Genomic DNA, 10,765 nt, shown 5'->3' with positions numbered 1-10,765 from the left:
TCTAGAGGGCTGCCTGTGTTAAACGGAGGATGCTTGGAGGCACTACGAGGGAGAAAGTTGTCAGCAGGACTCAGCGCGGAGCCCCCCGGCGCCACCCTCGCTGAGAGTGGACCGCTCCATGCCGGCTGTGCGGCAGCGGCACGGCGCCGGGTGGAGCTTCGCCTCCATTGGGTGGAGCGAGCACCGGGGGCGGGACCTAGGTGCAAGACTCGGCGTCTATTGGCTGGCGAGGGGGCGGCGGTGTGAGGGCGGGACGGGAGGGGTCTCGGGCTCCTTCAGTGCCTCAGCGGCGGCCGCCATTTTGTAGCGCGGCCGGGGCCGCCTCTGACGGGCCGGGCGGCCTCTGACAGGGGCCGAGCCGCCTGTAAGGGCTTCGTGAAGCAGCAAATGTAGGTGCTGTGTTTGTTTGTTATAACACAGGAGAGCCAAGCCCGAAAGCTGTGGTGCCCTCCTCGGACTGACTCTTAGCTTCTGAAACTGGTAAGTCCAATAAACGTGGCCGTGTGCTTCACACAGGAGAAGCTTCTGCTTGAAAAATTTTGAATTGCCACACACTAAGAAGTGATGCAGTAAGTAGCAGTTTTTGCTATTCAAATTTAGTTATTTTAATACAAAACATGAGGCATTGGCAGTGTTACGAATCTCTTTAGTGTTTCCTGCTCAGAATAGCTTTATTAAGAGTTAAAACATCTCCTCACTAAAAGACTTCTAAAATTACTTCTTTTAACTCAATAGATCAGGCACTTCTGCATATCCAGCATCAAGTCTACCTGAGTAACAGGATTGTAGGCAGGACCGTATGGATGTGACTGAAGAAGCAGCTTTGCCTGCTGGTTTATAGTTGCTGGTGATGACGTGAAAGAAGGAAAGAACTCAGACTACCTTCTCAGCCTGACAAATAAATAATATTTCTGAACAAAAAACTTGTGATCACCTAATAGTGGTGAGATAAGTATCTACACAGCATTTGTTCCCACCTTAGAGTCACACACCCAACCACATGCAGCCACAACAAACCTACAATATAAGGAAAAAGTACAAGTGAAGCCAAGAAGACACTCAGATTGTTTTTAATCAGAAATTGGCACCTGGGAGGTACTGGTTGCAAAGTCTAGTCTGGAAGAAATCTTGAGTATTTACTTGGAGAACAAACTTTGTAGTGTCGTTTCATTGTTTGGTGTTGTTAAATCAAAGCCAGCTTTGTTCTGTCTATGTTATGATTTCTACTAGAGTGCATTTTTGCCTCCTCATAGACAAAGCCTAGTGACAAACAGAAGTAGTCCTCTTTCCTATAAGATGTGGAAAGCTTTAGATTAAAAAAATATATATTCAAATATCCTGTGTTTTTTGTTTTTTTTTTTAGGGAACATTATATTTCTGCCTAGATTTAAAAAGGGCAGAGCGTATATTTCCATGGAAAAGTGGTACTTTAGTGACCCAGTCTGCCATGTCAGTGCTGGGACTGTGAAAGGACAAGTAGTGCAACTTGTCCTGTGGACAGCACGCCTATTGTGAGCCCCTCAAGTAGGACAGAGTGAACTAGGCTTTTGATTTCTTAGGCTTTCCTAGGCTTTTTGATTTCAGGGACTGAATTTCACTCGTGGGTGTTACTCAGGTGGTTGAGTGTAGAGATCAGACAGATTCAGGAAAGCACAAGGAGCACAGCCCCTTCTGCTTTTTGTGCAAAGCGAATTGAAAGTCAGGTGAACTGTTTCAGTCTGTTTCAGTACCTAGCACCCTGCACTTGGTTTGCCGAGGCATCATACTAAAGAGGTAGTTCTTTTTCTATGTGAAAACAAATTAATAATAACAAAAATTCCTAAGTAATTTTATAGGCTGGTAAGCCACATGTTCAGTGCTGCATTGTTCAACCTGCTTTTGTCCTTAATTTCAGGAATCATCACTATTACAAAACATACAATATTCTACTTGTTAGATTTTTTTTTTTTAACCTTTGTTCACTCTTCCAGAAAGCTGATGCTGGCTGCCAGTTGAAGTCTTATTGTGACATTTTTTTTCTTGCGGATAACTTAACCTTCGTACAGCGGTCTGCCAAGCAGCTAGTGTGCTTAAGTCATGGCTAGTCCTAGCCAGGAAGGACTGGATTTAGGGCAGCAATCTATACATGCGATCCTACTCCACTCTCCTAAATGAATTAGTTCTTTGTGGGGTAGGAATGCCTTGTGGAATGAAAATACAGCTTTCCTATTCTTCGTTTTGTGGATATTAATGTGGTTTATGATTTTAAAAAGAACTAACTCCACAGATCCTTCTGATTTGTTCATACGTAAGCCAGAATACCAGTGACCAAGGAGCCTGTGAAAGCAAGCACAGAAGATAGAAGCTTGAAACAGAACTGACCAAATAATCCCATTACATTAAACTGTTTTTGTCTCTTCTTAGAAATGCTATTCCCAAGCTTAATCTCATGTCTGTCATAAAAACTTTCATGTTGCTTATGGTTAGGGCTACACAGTCCTTCACAAGACACCGAAAACCTTTTTTTGCAAGCTTGCCAGCCTGTAAATGTTTAACGTGAAATGTTTCGTGCTTGGGAACTACTTGAGGCTGAACACTTCTTAATTTTTTGTAAAGGCTTCTCTTGTTCTAAAACGTTAATCAGATAATGTTTCTCCTTGCATAAAATAGGAAACTTGCACCCATGTAGCTGAGATGCTCTGCTGTCTGCTTTTTTAGAGCAATATACTGGTGTTGGGCAAAAGCCTTTTGTGCCTAGGAAGTGGCGCTGCATGCAGTTGTTTCATCCATTAGCAGCTATGTAACTGCAGTTAAATAGAGACACCAAATAACTCTGAAATGTTGATAGAGCAAAACACTCCCTTCATTTTAATGCCACATCTTTCAACTTTTACTAAAGACAGTTAAAAGGCATTTACCATTCGCATCCAGGTTGGTATAAAGCCTTTGTATAGAGACATAAACCCTTCACCTTGTACCGTTTGAATCAAGCAGTCCGTGGAAGACTTATACAGCAGACCTCTAGCAACGTGCAGAAAACAAACAGTTAGGATTACAAATACACAAATCAAAAATAAAAAAAATCCCATCCCAAATGATAAATAACCTGTATCAGCTAAATTGGTACAATTATTCTTTTGTAAGCTCACTGGAGTCTAATTGCTCTGAATTCCACTGAAGTAACTTGATATGGCTATGTGGTCATCCCAGGAAAACCCCTGAGACACACAAAACTGAAATACTAAAAAGGTGACAAGATGAAGAGCAAGACTTAGCACCTGGACCAACTCCCAGTGAAATCGGAGAGACTCAGGGTCTCGCTGTCCTACTGAGAAGTCCCTGAAGTGTCCGTACCTTCCCTGCTTGTCTCTTGGCTGGTTCATTATCCGGGTTTTGACCACATCAGCAGGAGTTCCCAGGACAGCGGCCACCAAGCCAGAACAGCCACTATCAATAACAACAGGTACTTAGCAAAAAACCTACAATTTATCTCAAGTTAAGTTCCAATACTAAAGATAAGTGAAAACAGTTATTCATGAAATCATGAGTAATACCTCATAAATTAACATAAACTTGTTTAGGAGAAGGCTTGCTAGTACTGCCTCGTCTCAAATGTCCTCTCAGCGCCAGCTGCCCTCGCCTCTGTATGTAGTCCTGAGGCAGGGGTAAAGGACCCATAATAATTGATTTGTGTTATTACTTATGTAAAGCAGATCTCTTCAGTATTCAAGGGAATAAAACAGGTTGTTCTGCAGAGGTTATATCACTTGTTCTTACTGTTTGTTAACGTTAAAATACGTTAGATAAAATAGTAGCAATTCCAGAAAGGTGAAAATTTGTGTGCTCTGACAGGTGTTCAGATGTACCGGTAAGGCTCTTCTGGTGAGTGCAGTTTCCTAGCAATGGTTGCATCCTTTGTTTTGTGACTTCTGTGCAGTGATGTACTCTCAGGTAAAAAAACCCAAACCACTACCAGTATGAGGATAGTTTTATCATCGATGTCACAGCTAAAGACTAGGGGCTTCTGCTAGCACAAGGGGGTCATGCAGGTCCAGACGGCCAGGCTGGGAAAGCCCCACAGTGGAAAAGGGGTAAAAAAGGAGCAGGGCACCTGGCAACGCTGTGAGTGAGACTGTTGTCTGTGAGTGGCGTGTTCAGAAGCAAGAAGTGCTTCACGGAGTCGTAAGTGGTCAGATCTGTAAAGAGAATAATGAGGAAAAAAAAGCATCAGAAGCAAATGGTGTTTGTGCTGTTTATTACTGACAAAGGATGGAGATTTGGCAAGACCTAAATTTCCAGTGCAGCTCCTCCCATTGGCATAGCTAGCACTCTGCCCCCAGTTTCTGATGCGAGTTGTGGCACGTAGCTCCCTTCGTTAGACGTGTGAGTACCTGCTCCCTCCCACTGCCTTCTTCCCTGTTCTACCCTACAAATGGCAGCATAGATCCCAAATGGAAAGTTGTCCAGAATAATTCATTAAGCAAGGCCCAAAATGTCGTAATAAGGAGTGTTCTTCCTCTGCCACCTCTGTGCGAGTGCCATAAAAATGTTAAAAATCTACAAAGATAGTAGATATTAGATCTAATCCACTGAATCTACAGAATTTATATCACGATCTTCTGAAAACAGATTGGAGTTAGAGCATCTGGGTGTGTGAATGAAGGGCAGTGACCTGAAAGTTAATGGTAGATGTGCGTTGCGTTTCCAGTGCCCTCACCAGGATGACCCTCCCAGGTCTCTGTAGTGCTTTACAGCCCAAAGGGACCCAGTGAATATTTTTCACTTGTAAAAGAGTTTGCTCGTTAAAGTTTACGTGCTGCGACTACTTGTTGCATCATGTATGGAGAGGTATACCTTAACGATATTTATTATATATTTAATAACTCCTGCTGCAAACCATCCAGATTATCAGTCCTGCTGCTTAGCAAGGTGTAGTTTACACCACCTCCAGTTTTCTGTCTCCAAAGACATTTTTTGGTCATGCTGCTAATGCAATCCTGTGCCGGCTGACCGAGGAAGTGGTACCCAGCGTGCCAAAGAAGATTAAAACATGAAAAATGAAAAAAATAGCCAAGGTAGTGCAGCAGGATATGCCAAGAACAGAGCCATCGTTTATGGTTGGAAGCCACAGGCGGTGCCTTTCAGTCCCAAAGACTTAATATTTAAAGCTTAAATGCGGCCTTAAGCACCGCAGACCAAGTAATTCAATTTACCTCCCATGTTTACCAGAGCAGCTCTCTGGACATTTGGCACCCATCCAGCCCAAAGTCCTCGAATTCCTCCTTCGGACAGGATCTTCATAAATGCGTGGTGCACTCCTCGAAATCTGAAATCAGTGTTTAATTGAGAGAGAACCCAACTACAGAGACATCTTCGCGTATTCCAGAGCTTTGCTGAGCCAGGTCCTCACTTAGGACTGGCAGTTTATACCTGCAAGGATCTGGTCTCTGGATCCCTTTAATCTTTGACTTTCATACCACGACATCTTAGCAATTGTTTCCCTGGTAAGCAGCAGTCTGGTCACTAATGATAGGTGACCCTCTGATTCCACAGGTGCGTTGCAATACTAAATGTGTAAGAAACCTAACAACGCCAGCCGTTTTGGACCTAAAGAGCAGAGTGTCCTGGTACCTGCAAGGAGGGTGTCGAGCCCTGCTGTTTGTAGGTAACCAAGCCTTTCCCTGCGCCTGTGAATCCCAGCTGAGCCATTTCCCTGTCCTTTCTTCCAGCTTCCCTTCAGAAAGCATCCTTCCCCCTCCCTGGTGGTGTGCTGGTGTGGAAATGCTGCACATTTCTGATAGGCAAGGGTTTGTGGTCTCCGGGACTTACTAAAATAGGGAAGGCAAGTATAAATGGAATAAGGGGGAAATCTCACATCCCCCGCCCCTTTTCAGCCCAGAGCCATTGCATGCCTCTTCCTCCAACAGGGACCAGAGCAGCTGGGGAAGGGGGTGGCAGAAAGCAGAGAACTATGCCCTCAGCCAGAGAATGATTATTCTCAGGCAGGATAAACGCCAGCCTGGAGAAGAACTGACCGTAAAGGCTTTCCTTCCAGCTTCCTTTTTCCTTCCATCTGCATCTGCACCTTCACCAGATCAGTTGGGCTGGCGAAAAACTGTCCGATGGCACCCGCAGACATGCCTCCAACAACAGCTTTCCTGCCGCACAGGGAAATCAAACACGCTGCAGAACACACTGGGGAGCTTCACAAATCGCAGTGCTAAAGAGTTTGGCAGCACGGCCCAAGTGAGACAAATGTGAATGGCTCTTTCTTATCCTGGCAGCCAAAGTTAAGATGATAATCGTGGCAAATGCAGGTAGTTAATGTAGTCAGGAATAGTTCGGTTAATTTCAAGTTAATATAAAAATTGAGAGTCTGCCACCAAGATGCTCTGCTTCCTCTCTGGGTTACGTTATGCTCCTCACTGAAGGTTTAAAGGCAGAATGGCAAGATACAAGAGAGGTTGCTGTATATATTATAACAACTGAATGTCGATCTGAAACTCGGAACTGCTTGCCAATATATAAAACCCTTTCCTGTAGCACCAGGCAGTCCATGCAGATGCTTAAATTCCTACTTTATCTTTACCCTCTTTAGGTGGACGAGCCATAACGAGAAGAAAGCTTTCTAGGGCCATCCAGAGTAAAGGACAATCCCCAAACAGGCAAAAGCATACATGTGCAACATTACCAGAAAGGAAAGCTTTCGTCCTCAGCCCTGCCAAGCACAGAGTCACGCAGATGTTCATATGCAACCATCCGAACACCAGAATACACTGTGGAATACAAAAGCAGGAGGTGAGTCTTAGGTCTGCCATTTCTGGAGGTCACCCCGTGAGAGAAAGCTGAGGGGATTTGTTGTAAAACATTGTGGAGCTTGCCTGGGCCATCTGGTCACTGCTCTCATGTTCATGGTCAAAACAGGAAAAGCAAGGGAGCTGGCTGGTACAAATGCTGTAGCCAGGAATTTTTACACTCTTTGGCTGAGCCATAAACGTCCCAAGAGGCAGCATGGCTCATGGCAGCACACCGAGCAGACCCTACTGCACTGCTCCCCTCTCAGCTGGCCGCCAAGCACGGAAACTGCCATGAGTGCTTTTGGGGTTTGTTGCTGTCACTGGCTTTGCAAGTAAAACACGTCAAACTGTTACCTGTGGCCAGACCATTACCATGTTTCTTCATCCTGGCATTAGCAACCTTATATTTTTTTCCCCAGTCTGTCCCCACTTCCCTTGGATAAAATATATTTATTGTTCTGGGGGCTGTGAGTGCCTGTGAGCACTGAAGACCTTCCTGCAAAAATGTCAGGGAAATTATATTTTGTTTTCCTAGAGGCCAGAAAAAGGCCACGAAGAGAGGGAAGAGTGGGGACTGAGCTGGAATCCCATATATTTCAAAGTGGGATTGTAAAGCAGGCTGAAGAAGTCCTCGCAGCTACATTTAAAGTGCGACAAGATAGGGGAAGCTCGTGGCCCAAGGCCGCTGGCCACTGAAAGCAGGACCCGAACTTGCCGATAATCACCTATGTGCCGGTAGACGGCCGGAGTGGCTCCTTGCCAGAGCTTCAGTAAGCCTTCCTCCTGCACCACGCCAGCCGCCGTCCGCAGCATGCCGCGGTACGGGACAGCCTGGCCGGCAGCAGCTCCGCTGCCACGCGCGGCAGCTTCACCTTGGACCTGCAGTCGAGTTTTCGTGAGATCCAGGGGGAACGTCACTGAAGAGAAGGAGAGAGGACAAACATGAATTTGGGTTCAGCTGTGGAGGGACATACTGCACCGGTGACATTTACACCCGAATCCCAAGGCAGGCAGCAAGGTGTGAGCAAAGTGCAGCGACCTGCAGCAGGGCGGGGGTACTTGCGCGGAGCAGGAGGTGATTCACACCCAGCTCTGTTCAGTGTGGCTTTGGGCATGAGACACGAACATGCATCAAGCCCCAAGTCTTCCTCCCCTACTCCTTTTTGAAGCTGTCATGCCATGCACATACTTTCCAAGAGACTCTGGGGTAAAAGTAAAAGCCCTGTTCCAGTTACTCCTCCTGAATAAAAATCAGTCGGATCCCTTACTGGGTGTCTGGCCTCTCCAGCTCTGCCCAGCATGGTGGCAGCACATGAACCAGAACCAGGAACAGCACAACGCTGGCCATGGTGTAACACAGACATCCTTGCAGGCGAGCATCTATCCTAAAGCCACCCTAAAGCACACCAGAGCTGCTTTGCTGGTGCAGACACAGAGAGTTTAGGTTTTTAGTTCTCTCACAGGAATAAGGGATGGCCAGGAACAGTGGCCCACCTCCATCTCAACTACCCAGTGCTGCTTCTGAAACACTGGGGGTGCATTTTTGCTGCCCCTAATTTCAAAATCCTGAGCAGTCATTATATGGCTGGTGTAAAGGTGTCCCTCTGCATGCAGGCCAGCAGTGGCTCTCTGGGCAATGGGGCACGGTAACATGGTGCTCATGCTTAAAGACCAGCAAAGAGAGACATCACAAATGATTAGCACACTGCCACAGGTTTGCACGTAAGAGTCTGTAGCAGTCCTATACCATACGCTGAGAAATACTACGAGTAAGTTACTGAGGACAGAGCAATGCCATGCAGATGCCAGGGTGTTTCTTTCCTGCCTTTCACCAAGCAGTTTGCTACCCTCCATTTTTACAGACAACTCTACCGTAGCCAGAAACATGAAATTCAGTTTTTTCTTTGATTAACCTACACATTAACTAGAAAAGCAAATTCCTGCAGAAAACAGCACCTTGCTACTACCTTAGGCAAAAGACTGCCTCTAGTGTTGCTCCAGAAAACAAGTGCAAAGGTTAGATTAGTCCCAACTGTGCTGTGCTAATTGACTGCAGCACTTTGGTCTCAGAGGCGAAGATTTCCATGCGAAAAACCCCACAGATAGCTCAGGTGGCGTAAAACACTTGCAAAGCCTAAATTATGGGAAAGGGAGAGCGAGCAGAGTGGAAGCAGCAGATTTGCTGGAGCGGAAATGGCAGAACAAATGCCGAGCAGCGAGGAATCTGGGGACTGAAGTTCTCCCTGCCCCCCAAAATCAATTTTTGATCCCCTTCCCTCCAGCAAAACCACGGTGATTTGTACCTAGTTCTGCCACAGCGGCCGCACAGGCTGACAGAGCGAATTTGCTGGCCCGGGGCCATCTCTCTGGAAGAGGTAAGCTCTTCTCGTCTTCTGCAGGTACCATGTAGCGTGTGACATGCGGCAAGGCTAAGCAGCCACCCTGTGCAGCTCTGAAAGAGGAGCGGCCCTGGGCACGCTAGCTCAGCTGTGCTCTGGGTTGGTGAGGAGACAAATTTCTGAAGGTCATGTTTCTACAGTGCCAGCGCTCGCAACCGCAGCAGCCCAAATTCCTCCGGGGAGCTGCAAGGTCCTCGGTGAGTGACACGGGAGACAGCGGGCTCCTGGGAAATGTAGTCTGGCAGCAGCACTGCCCCCTGCCCGCAGACTGGGAGCGCACAATTTTGACACTTCATGTTAAAAAAATAATAAATCATTAACAAGGCGTCGAGATTATGAGAGCAGCTGTGGGGCTGTTTGCTTTGTGGGGTGTTTCAGTTTGCACCATCTTCGTCACCGACAGCGTCCCCAAAGAGCATCCCGGTGCCAAATGGCTGCGCAGGCACCGTAGCCACCTTCTTTCAGACAGATTTAATTGATCCAAATCTGGTTTAATGAAAGCGAAATTAGCAGCAGCCACATACACGCTGAGCTGAAGAACAGGCTCTCTACTCTAGCGCTGTCAGCAGTTCCCTGGGGAAACTGTTCATGGGGGCTCGGCACAGAGCTGTACAATTTGAGCAAGGGGCGCACAAACCTGGGAGGGCAGGAGCTGGTCTCTGCCAAACCCCTGCATGTCAGAAGTTTCAAGCTTTTCCTGGATGAGCACTGAAGCCCCAGTGATTGTGCGCCATTCTGAATTTCTCTTAAATAGTAAAACGTAGGCACATTTTGTTCTCATCCTGAAAATGAGTAAATAAATAAGGCATGGGCTGCTCAAGAGAAGCTCTTCATTTACCATTAAAGCACAGCTGAATCACTGAGTTAATCATTAGCCATTGATCACTAAGCCTCACACCGAGGATTTGAGGGTTTTTAGGACACAGAAATCATCCGAGAACCGCCCCCCAGCCCTAACTAACATTATGGTACGCATTCCAGGTCACAATAACTCAGACAAATGAAGGGAGCGTTGCAGGTAAAATATCCAATATCATGGGGATTTCAGAGCCACAGCCTGCTCCAGTGCTTAACCACTTTGTGGACATTTTGTCCTTATATTCAATCAGAATTTGCCAGGTTCCAACTTCCAACCATGGCTCCTCGTCCTTTCAGATGTGCACCTCTGGGAACCATCTCGCTATGTCCTTTCTGTAACCATGCTTTAGGGGCTGGAAGCCAACTAGATCCCTCCTTAAAATAAACCCTGTAAGACAGCATCTTAGGGAGGGAACAACTCTTCAAGGTCATTTTTAGTCTGGACTCTACATGGTCATTTTTAGTCTGGGGAAGTGCACTGGTTTTTAAACCAGGCTGATCTGGGGACAGCGCTGAGGAACACAAATGAGTCTGAGCTGGAGATGAGCGTTTGCTGCGGCAGCTCTTGACATCTGGGGTTTATTTACCCCCAAATCCTGAGGGAAACAGCTCTAGCGGAGAAAACCCTTTGCATTTATTTATTTTGTCTTTTAGTGACACAGCAGTTTCTGATTTCTGTCCAAAGTCAGTTCAGGCTGCATGCAGGGGAAGGGAGCACGGACTTCAGCTACG

General features: G+C 46.5%; 2 protein-coding genes across 3 annotated transcripts in view; one reads left to right on the top strand and one right to left on the bottom strand.

Moving 5' to 3' along the window:
• Positions 1-1,056: 1,056 nt before the first annotated feature.
• SLC25A27 (solute carrier family 25 member 27) lies at positions 1,057-9,372 on the bottom strand. Of its 2 annotated transcripts, XM_083831775.1 has the most exons (9): positions 9,080-9,372; positions 7,502-7,693; positions 6,671-6,755; positions 6,015-6,137; positions 5,193-5,305; positions 4,091-4,175; positions 3,334-3,426; positions 2,898-3,000; positions 1,057-2,316 (listed from the first exon to the last, which is right to left on the bottom strand). In XM_083831775.1, exons 1-9 carry the CDS (start codon positions 9,180-9,182, stop codon positions 2,245-2,247), a joined length of 969 nt encoding a protein of 322 aa, XP_083687901.1. In that variant the 5' UTR covers positions 9,183-9,372; the 3' UTR covers positions 1,057-2,244. The 2 variants fall into 2 exon arrangements, with proteins under 2 accessions (XP_083687901.1, XP_083687900.1); XM_083831774.1 differs by having other exon boundaries at positions 1,057-3,426; positions 9,080-9,215.
• Positions 3,304-10,765, top strand: part of CYP39A1 (cytochrome P450 family 39 subfamily A member 1) — a 43,704-nt gene continuing 36,242 nt past the window's right edge. The window contains exons 1-4 of the mRNA XM_083831752.1: positions 3,304-3,442; positions 6,578-6,777; positions 9,059-9,151; positions 9,316-9,372. The gene's annotated coding sequence lies outside the window, so the exon portion shown is untranslated. The remainder of the gene's footprint in view (positions 3,443-6,577; positions 6,778-9,058; positions 9,152-9,315; positions 9,373-10,765) is intronic.

This window comes from Anser anser (genome assembly GCF_964211835.1).
Source record: "Anser anser genome assembly, chromosome: 3".
Classification (NCBI taxonomy): domain Eukaryota; kingdom Metazoa; phylum Chordata; class Aves; order Anseriformes; family Anatidae; genus Anser; species Anser anser.
The sequence above is the reverse complement of the archived record's forward strand: the minus strand, read 5'-3'. Positions and strand labels throughout refer to the sequence as shown.

What these genes read in the sequence shown, in the direction of transcription:
- SLC25A27 (XM_083831774.1), bottom strand. Translation starts at nt 9,182, where the DNA reads ATGGTACCTGCAGAAGACGAGAAGAGCTTACCTCTTCCAGAGAGATGG. An exon ending in GGCCGTCTACCGGCACATAG is followed by an intron (nt 6,756 to 7,501) that starts GTGATTATCGGC and finishes TGTATTCCACAG; the next exon opens with TGTATTCTGGTGTTCGGATG. An exon ending in CTCACTCACAGCGTTGCCAG is followed by an intron (nt 3,427 to 4,090) that starts GTGCCCTGCTCC and finishes TGTTATTGATAG; the next exon opens with TGGCTGTTCTGGCTTGGTGG.